The following is a 10293-nucleotide window of genomic DNA, read 5'->3' as shown; positions in this document are numbered from 1 at the left end:
GGAGCTCTGAAGAGTTGTCCATTGATAGACAAGCAGGCTGGAGACGTTGAACATGTGCCTTGGTAACTTTGCCAGTGTCGATATGAGAAATCTCATATAGGACATCCGAAACCTGGCGTATTTTAAAATCGATAAAGTAATAGGAACAGCTGAGCCATGCTCTGTAAAGGTAACCGTTCCGTTTGCATAGCTAATCACAGCGCGAACGCGACTCAAGAAATCAGAACTCAGAAGAACCGGAAATGGGAGGTCATTTGCAATTTGAAAGGGATGTCGAGTGACAGCATCACCGAAAGACAAATCTAGATGAATCTTGCCCGCAAGATCGAGAGGATTCTAACGTTTGGTCGGCGGTATGGCCGAGAGTATCGACAAAATTGCCGGAAACAAGTGACACGACGGCTCCAGAGTCAATTACGCAGGTGATAGGCTCTGCACCTTCAATAGTAAGCTTACACATAGGTACCGTAGGCGGTTGACAGGTAGCAGGTGTCGTCCGAAGTGTGTAGATAGGAGCTTTCTGTTGATTGGCGTAGGCGATTGTTTGGTAGACAAACCACGATTGACTTGAGAAGGCGTAGCTCTCAATTGGCGTTGATTATAAGCAGACGAAGTGGTTTGAGGTGGTGGGCGTGAGTTGGCTTCTTTTACTAGACGTTTCCGGCATTCAGAAATGCGGTGACCGTATTTGTGACACTAGAGACAATTACCACGAAATCCGGAAGAAGGCGAAGAAGCTGCAGAGTTACGAGAAGAGGAAGACTGAGATTGTGAAAGTTTCAAAAATTCACCTTGTTGTGCCAGTATTTGTGACTGCTGCAAGATCAGCTGTTGGAACACCTCACGATCAGTTGATTGAGCGCCGTCCGTGTTGCTATGGAACGATGAAGTAGTAGGCGGCTTTGTGTCAGAAACATGTTGTTGTGGGCGAGATCGCGGTTGCGGGTGTGATTGATGAACAACAAAACAATGGTCATCGTCAACAGAACTGCGGTTTCGTTGAGAAATGCGTTCGGCTTTCTCGGCCCTATGTCCTGTATCTGCGAACTTTGTCGGCTGATCACGCTCTAATTCCATTTGAAACCCTGGGCGAAGACCTTCCTGAAACCAAGTGACAATAGTTAAATCGAGCAGAGCACAATCTTGACAGCTTTGCAACTGTAATAATGTGCGTCGAAATCGCGAACAATAGGCAGGCACAGTTTCATGAGATCCCTGCTGAATAGACATCAATTTGTGCGTATAATACCGAACAGGATTCTTAGGACCAAACTTATCATGCAATAATTGTTCAAAACCTTCTCAGGTAACTTCTTGGTCAGCAGTGGAAAGGAACACTTTGTACTCAGTACGAGCACGACCGGAGAGTGCGACTGCAGCATGACGGAGTGTTAGGGCCGGAGTCCATCCTTCTAGATCAGCGACTGACCGAACATGAAACAACCAACTGTCGAGATCTTCACCATCATCTCCCCGGTACTTGTCCAATTGAACGGAATGATGAGGACGAAACGAAGTACGAGGCGAGTCATCGCTAGAACCGAGACGGTGAGAAGATCTAGAGGCATGTGGACTGGAAGTAGCATCATCAACATCGAGACGAACGGAACGTGATTTTCGGTCTTTACGAGGCATCACGTAGGATAGCTACTCAAGCAAAATGTAAACGAGCGGTTCTCCACCAATTGTAGGGTGCGAAGCTCTCGAGACACGAGGATCGAAGGCCAAACGAACACACGCTTGCATTTGCATTACAACAGACTTTATACTACGATGTACTACAGGAAGTGGGAGGTGCTAATTTCTCTACAATACATTTCCTTTTCTGCTTGTGCATGAGACCGTTGTGCATGCCATATGGGATCTCTACTTCTATACTTTTTCCGGCAAGACGTGGCATGTGCAATCCTATCTTAATTTGTACGATATGTTCAAGATAGACTGGCCATATCGAGGTCTATACGAGTTCGTGTGGTAGCTAGGGGTATAGTCGTGTTGCTCTATCGTCCATAGATCCACGTCGTCTCAGCATCTCTTGCAAACTGGAAACGTTTCTCCTCCTGCGGAAATCGCGTGTTCTTAGATATCCCATGCAAGGTGTGGGAGATTGGAATATGGAAGGCAAGAAAGAGTTGTCTGTGAGTCCCCCCCTGGCCATGGTGCTCGTTCGTCTGTTGTTCGTCTACGGGGTCTCCTTCGACACCTTCGTTGTCTCGGATGGGCATGCATTGTGCACACGGGTGTCCCAAAACGTGGGGGTTGGAACATAGACATCAAGAACGAGTCGGTTTACTTTTCGACATTGGGTATATGAGTCCATCTCTCTGGGCCTGAGACCTAATTATTCGTCTGTCGTTCGTCTACGGGTCCTACTTCAACACCTTCGTCTCGGATGGACATCGTCGGTGTCCCAAGGTGTGGTAGTCGAAGCATAGACTCCAAAAAGAGTCGGCTTGATCTTCGACAGTGGTTAGGAGCCCATCACTCTGTGTGTATGCCTATAGATATGGGTTCGGAACCCTTGTTGCCCAGCGTATCTATACTCTTTGTCGGCGTCCACCACCACAATAGTTGGGGAGATCGAGCAACATGTGCAGGTGGATGCGCCTCTCTTCCCTAGTGCACGTCTCTCTTGCCTAGCATACCATGACTCGTCTATTGCTTTTACATGCAGAATCCATTTGCGAGAAACATTCTTTGAATAACGGCAGGCTATACGAATATGCAGGATGTGCGACTGGTCCTGTCTCTTTCTCGGCTCTTTGTCGTCCTTTTCCGGGTGCCCTGTGGGATCGTACACATGCGTGCGCACGCACATGTATGTGTATGTGCATGTACAGTATGTACCATAATTATAGTCACAATCACTGAATGCAAGATCGAACAACGAGATCACACCGCTTCTGATTTTGAAAGATGACTTTGGCATATTAATACGCACAAATCACGAAAAATAAGGTGTACTCGTGGTGAGAGATGTTGGTGATCGCAGCGGGTTTGCACAGTGCAGTGGGTTTGTCTCAGTCTCTTCGTCGTTCTGAGTCTTTAGGTTAGTTTTCTTGTTTAATTCTCCATTCTGTTTTCGTTTTTTGGCGGTACTTGTGCACCATAGGTGAGAGTGCTCGGTGCATGGTGGTTCTCTTCGTCTCTCGTCTCTGCTTGGTGTTGTCGACCCGTCTCTCTTCTCGTCTGCGATATTATCCTCTTGTCCGTGGTCCTGGGTCCGTGAAGGTTGCTGTAGGGATCCTGGACGTCCTCTTGAGGTGTTGGGAGAATGGATGCAGATGCGAACGCAACAAGCATAGCCTTGTGTTTGCTTTGTTTGAACAGATCGAGGGCTCAAGCCTCTTCTATCCTTCACAAAGGATTGAAAAAGTCGATGGTTTATAGGCCAAAGCCGCCGCAGAGCATACTATAGTATTTTGCGTTCAATTATCCGAATCCGGCGTTCAATTATCTGATCCGAATGAGGTGTTCAATTATCTTGTTCAAGCATACAATTATCCGACTCAGGCATTCAATTATCCCAACCTTAGCTAATATACACTAACTTCAAAATTAATTACACATTATTGCGTCTCTAGACAGCTGATGAATGACGATATTTGAGCAGCTTTCCAAACGCAGACTATTTAATTATTTAGTTTTTCATGTTATTGCACTGCCGTAAGCGACGGATAATTGAACGCCTGAATTGGATAATTGAACGCCCAATTCGGATAATTGACGGCAAAATACTATACTAGCACACAAATTATAGGGATCGTGACTTCAAACAGTTTGCAAGATAGTTGATTGTTTGGATGTACAATGGAGTGACTTCTATTCTATACGTAAAACGGGTTAATAAAATAGATTAATTTCTAGGTAAACGTGTATTGTTTAATAAATTAACAAGATGTTATCAGTTAGACTGTTTGAAGCCGCTGTTACAGTGATATGTGTTTCCCCGGGTTACAAGTTTCCCCGCACTTAGATTCCTAGTGTTTGTGTGTCCCTGCACACATATATCACTGGGCTGTCTACATCAAACATACGACAAGAGAGCATGCTCCAACCATTCAAAATTTAATTGTTAAGTTTTGCCGATAATTGGAAGAGATTTTAATTGTTTTTCTGTAATAGCTTTTAATTAATAGTCTAAATTCAAGTAGCAAAGCCAGAATTTGTTGGAAACACAGCACTAGGTGTTTTTAGCTTGTGTATGTACAGTACACTTATCGCTACTTCAATATTAGTTGTGTGCTGCGCGCGCGCGTGTGTGTGTGTGCGTGCGTGCGTGTGTGTGTGTGTGTGTGTGTGTGTGTGTGTGTGTGTGTGTGTGTGTGTGTGTGTGTGTGTGTGTGTGTGTGTGTGTGTGTGTGTGTGTGTGTGTGTGTGTGTGTGTGTGTGTGTGTGTGTGTGTGTGTGTGTGTGTGTGTGTGTGTGTGTGTGTGTGTGTGTGTGTGTGTGTGTGTGTGTGTGTGTGTGTGTGTGTGTGTGTGTGTGTGTGTGTGTGTGTGTGTGTGTGTGTGTGTGTGTGTGTGTGTGTGTGTGTGTGTGTGTGTGTGTGTGTGTGTGTGTGTGTGTGTGTGTGTAGAACAATGACTATCTAGTAGCGGGAGCAGTGCACACAACCACTAGGATATGTGTGCGGGGAAACTTGTAACCCGAGGAAACACATATCACTGTAACACCGCATTGTAAATTAGAAAGTGATTTTAGTGTTAAAACGTCGCAAAATGTGTACATTTTCATTAGATAGAACAATCCACTTGCATTTCATCTACTGGAGAAACACGGAGTACAATAGTACGAAGTGCAAACTCGACCAGATGGACCGGACGGCTCATGCAGACGTTGACCTTTGTAGCGACCCCTAGTATGCGGCTTCTATGTATATGCACTAGCCTCCAAGGCTTAACTTGCACCTGCAGGCACTTGCGGTTTCAGTTACATAGTAACGCAGAGATCTAGTTAGACAGACACAGATCCAGTCGAGTTTTTTAGCTAGGCGATCGAACATGTACAAATGTCTATATATATATATATATATATATATATATATATATATATATATATATATATATATATATGTATGTATGTATGTATGTATGTATGTATGTATGTATGTATGTATGTATGTATGTATGTATGTATGTATGTATGTATGTATGTATGTATGTATGTATGTATGTATGTATGTATGTATGTATGTATGTATGTATGTATGTATGTATGTATGTATGTATGTATGTATGTATGTATGTATGTATTGTTTCTGAAAGGCGAGCGTTCTTGATCTCTTTTCGTCATACTGCTTTAGCTATAATGAAATAGAGTGCTACAACGACTTGTTTTTATAAGAAATGCAGATGATGCAATATGGCCGATTACCCTTTGACCTGACACCATGCATGTTTATAACCATGTAAAAACAGTAAAGGTGAGCATGACTGCGTGAGTTCTAATTAATATTCTAAAAATAAAAAATAAACACTTTGAGAAAATGATGGGTATGTAGGGATGGGTATGTACTTAATCATGCTCATCTCCTACATTACATGCAGTACGCTGTGAGTGTCACACACGAATGCTGCGTTTTATTAATTTCGGTAAAAAGATTGTGATGTAGGAGATGAACCTGATTAGGTACATACCCATCCCTACATACCCATCATTTTCTCAATTTTTTTATTTTCTAAAGAAATCTGGATAGCACGTATTTGGATACTTTTGTATGGGCGGCCATTTTAAAATCGTCACATGCGGTGTTGGAACAATATTGATTGCATCACTAGACAACTCCGATGTAGCAAGCAGCCGGTGGATGTACGGAACAACATTGATCGCATCAATAAACAACTTCCGCGCATATCTACAGTCGAATACAGTACAGTAGCAAGCACACTGTTGTGAGAAAACGTAAGTTTGAGGGCGGTTACCCTAATGAATTTGATTACGTAAAGTACACAGGAAGTTCCACACTCGTTTCGAGGCAACGTGCTGAGCAGCACGCAATGCTCGGTCTGCTTTGTACTGTATCAACATGTGGAGCCACAGATGACAAACATCTCGTATGTTTTTGGCAACTGAGGAGGTTTCCTTTGCCATCTATAGCAGTTCGACGTCATACGACTGTTCCCGTAGCCATAGAAATTGTATGTAAAGTGCGAAACCAACCACGACAATGGAGGTAATAGGTCATTTGGAGGCAGGATGTAATATAACACGTATGCAGTGTTACAGTGTAATACAACGCTACACAATAGCAGCAATTGTCAATTCTCATCACACGTCGTGAGCACCAGGGACGAATTACCTTACGCATGGAGAAACGTCAAGATGTTGACGATCGCTCGTTTCTAAACAGACTCGCCAGTGCCGTCGAGCACGCTCAGGAAACTCTCTTCTACAAGTCAGATCGACAACGCTGTACATGTTAGCAGGAGTATCCAAACTGCTGTCTCTTACAGGCTCGGGTACGCTGTTGGTTCTTTTCCCGTGTTGACTATTCTGCTCTCGCTTTTTGTCGCTGGTGCTCTTATGGTCGGTTTCATTCGCTTCCAGCAAGAAAATCGACCCGAAGAGTTGTGGATTCCGACTAACGTTGACACAGTGGACAATTTGAACTTGGTTTACTATTACTTTCCTGAGGTGACCCGCGGCAGTTACTTGATCATTACTGCAGGGAACGATGATGATGATGATGGTGATGTGCTTACACCTGCTGTGATGAGGAAGGTAAGCAATGATGGCGGTCGGCCGCGGTCGATATCGATGTACCTAGAATTGTAGCTCTAGACGGATGTCTGTCGAATATTTATGGTGAGTCACGTACGCTCTAACTTGTGGGAGGATGTGTGCAAGTGGTGAGGTCAAATGTCTTCACTCCAGCCTGAACTGCTGGAAGATTAGAGTTATCAGGCGTGTCTTCTTGGACATTGCATGCGCTTGCATGCTGTTAGTTGCAACCATACAGTCTGCAAGTCACCTAGAACGTGTGATATGATGTGAGACAAGAGATGCATGTTTTGGAGCCACATCAGTGACCGCGAGAAAAACACTTCCTTCTACTAGACAGTTGCCTTCCTTGTATAGAAACGCTTCCTTCTAGTAGGTGTGAATCCTTGTACAAGCTATGCAAATAGTTTTCTGATACTGTGTGAGGAATTAGAAGTGCTCTGGGCTATAGAAGAAGTGCAATAGTTGTGCTTCTCATCCTGCATTTTGTCTTGACTACAGTCGATTGATTTAGTTTGTGAATGTATCTTTAGTTTTCCTGTTTCCAGTGTCTCCATAGACGCATAATCAACTAGGAGAACCTGTAGGGCCACTGATGAGTAGCTCTGTTTTGAGCATTCTATTACACATTACTTTTAAGTGTTTCATGGTTTTGTAACACTTAAGATGGAATCTAGGGTATATATATATATATATATATATATATATATATATATATATATATATATATATAGGAATTTTAGGCAATCTTGTTTGATCATAATTAGAATGTTCATTCTTGGATTTATTAGACTCTAAATCTGGAGATTGTGGTGACTGCATGAGGGTGTGTTTGAGACAGCCCCTTGACAATTAATGTAATAATACCTAGCAGGACCATCTTGTTAGATGACTCAGTTCACGTCACTGTCAGAATTTGTCTAGATTCTATATATTCTTAGAAGGCAATTCAAGCCCTGTCCACACTTGCAACTGCATCGCGGCACAATATATCCAATCCACATCGGAAGGTGGTTTGGATTGCGATCAGTTGAATCCAATTAGAATATTGTGTGTTACCTCAAGGTACGCTACACGTGTATTCGGAACATCTAACCCTCCTCCCTCGTCTTTGTTCTCCCTCACCTTACGTCGCTGTATCAACACTTTCTACAAGCAAAGAACCCACACGTACACATAGGTCATCCATCCATCAGTCACTTGATATCGATAATGAAGCGGAGGTAGCATTTTCAAAGTGCTGTGTGGATGCTCGCTATCCTCATTGGATCGCGATCAGCAGGGTCACAATCGTTGCAATCTATGCTGGTCTAGTTTGGACAGGCTTCAGTTTGTGTTTATTGCTATGCAAATCGAGGCAATTAATAATAGTATATGTAGGATAATGTAGCAAACAGAGTCATTATTTTGGTAGTTGGGTAAGTATATATAGGCCTCTGGGGAGGGGTCAATGCCATGCAGTGCAAGTACTGTACGTTGTTCTCAGAGTTTGATGTTCAAGTATATGCTGATTTTGAAATCTACCACAGCAATAATTTCTTGACCAACTTTCTTAATTAACTCTGGCAAGAAAATTGCTTCAGACTAAAAAAGGCTTTTCAAGGGATGTATGTAGAGCCCATGGAAAAATTTCCTGAGCTTGGGATTATGTGGGACCAGATCTCTAAACAGAACAAGGTGACTCACAGACACGATGCAGTTGCAACTACACGTGGTTATTCAACACACAACACAAGTACACAAGTATAACAGTCTAGTAGTGTACTCATACAGAGTCTATCTATACATATGAACGAATGAGTCGCTTATAAACTAACTTGTTCTCTTCAGTGTCAGAATCGCCTGAAGCGTCTAGATCTGTCTGTACGCTATTAGCTGACCCGAAAACAAGACCAACACAATATGCCCCAATACAGCAAGCATTCAGTCCGAAGTCCAAGGCCTTAACGTACGTTAACGCGTACTACGTGTGCATCGAGGTCGTGCCTCAATCGTTGAAGTGTCCCTCTAACTAGAAACTGGATGCAGTTACTTCTGTTTTCTTATATGGAAACATTCTAAGCCTGCTGTAGGTTTCTGTTTTTCTAATTTAAGGCACATAAATTTACAGATTTTATTAATTATTAATTACAGGGTGGAAGTGTTGTTGAAGTGCATCATCACATTTGCTCAATCGGATCCCGGAAACACATCTTTGATTGTTTGAATAGAGACAAGAGGCCTTATTGACCCACTGACTTGCAACTAATATTGGTACCTAGAAGCACACAGGTTGTAGATGAAGAATGTAGATGTATCATACAACTCATGCAGTTTGGCTATACTTTGTCAGCCAAGTGATAAATGCGATAGCATGCATATACTGTAGTAGTAAGATTAAATAGGCTCTATGTAGTGCACTTCATTTTATAGATGTGTGTATATAGTTTCTGTATGCATCTGTTGTTAAATTTTGAAGTGTCCAGGCAGTAATTGTTTGTTCATCATGCAGTTTGAAGTAATATGTTAATAATTAATATTTGGTTTTAGTTGTATGATATACATGAGGAATTGCTCAACATTTCGTCTGTGAAAGGTCAGTTTTATAAAGAGCATAACATTACCTGGGATGATCTCTGCATCAGGTTATGAAAGTGTATGTTGTGGATGAAGTTCACATGACTGAGTTTGTTTGTATTGTTGTTAGGCGTGATCCAAATCATTGTTGGATTTCTAGCATTTTGGCTTTGTGGCAGTTTGATAAAGAGATAATTGACAATCTAAAGAAGACGGAAATATTGAAGGTGTTGAACAACCCAAATCTTACCGAGTATGTTATTTGGATTTGAAGTTTAACAATACAAATGCTATGTGTGTATTGAATATGTATAATTTTTATTAGACATTACATCTAGAGAGTAAGTTTCTGTTTACCTTACTGGATTTTAGTATAATATAAGTGCAATAACTTAGTGTTGTCTGTCTTTGAGTTTGCCTATTTGTATGTCTGTTTGTTCAATTGCTCGTCTTTATGCTTGTAAAGATGTATTTTTAGTATGTCAATAATTAAGATGTATAATTGGTACGACCATTTTGAGATGATAATAATAATAATCCTGTTTATTAATTCTCACGAATGTTACAGATAAGTGTAAATTTTAGATTAAATAAATTTTGCATTAACAGAAATGGATAGAAATTCCTGACTGAAGTTTGACGTTATACAAGTCGGGTTTTGTAATACCTTGTTTACACTGACAAGATAAATGAGGACCGGCCAGCTCGTTCGAGTATTCCAGCAGGGTGTGAATTGTTGATCAAGCCAGCGAGTGTTTACACTGCCTGGTTGCGAACGGGCCAGATAGGCGTGTTTTATAATCACATGACTGTCACGTGTCGTAATACGAATAAAACATGGACGCTAGAGGAGTTGCTTTGTGTGTGCTCTTGTTTAGAAAATTGAAAGATAAGAGTGTGGCAGGTGAAGTGGCACAAGAGACTGTAGCTATCGCCCAAAAGAGTCATGTTTTGGAATCGCTATCAGTCTAGAAAACAAGCAGTGCTACCATTTGCAGTTTTGTTTTTCTAGAC

At 42.0% G+C, this 10293-nt stretch overlaps 1 protein-coding gene across 1 annotated transcript in view; it reads left to right on the top strand.

Annotated features, from left to right (window-relative positions):
* Positions 1-5708: 5708 nt before the first annotated feature.
* Positions 5709-10293, top strand: part of LOC134177088 (patched domain-containing protein 3-like) — a 13963-nt gene continuing 9378 nt past the window's right edge. The window contains exons 1-5 of the mRNA XM_062643799.1: positions 5709-6175; positions 6229-6397; positions 6456-6723; positions 9253-9347; positions 9410-9532. Of these exons, the coding sequence (XP_062499783.1) occupies positions 6309-6397; positions 6456-6723; positions 9253-9347; positions 9410-9532 (575 nt within the window). The 5' untranslated portion in view covers positions 5709-6175; positions 6229-6308. The remainder of the gene's footprint in view (positions 6176-6228; positions 6398-6455; positions 6724-9252; positions 9348-9409; positions 9533-10293) is intronic.

The sequence above is a fragment of the Corticium candelabrum genome, chromosome 3 (genome assembly GCF_963422355.1).
Source record: "Corticium candelabrum chromosome 3, ooCorCand1.1, whole genome shotgun sequence".
Lineage (NCBI taxonomy): Eukaryota > Metazoa > Porifera > Homoscleromorpha > Homosclerophorida > Plakinidae > Corticium > Corticium candelabrum.
This window is presented reverse-complemented; position numbering and strand designations above follow the sequence as displayed.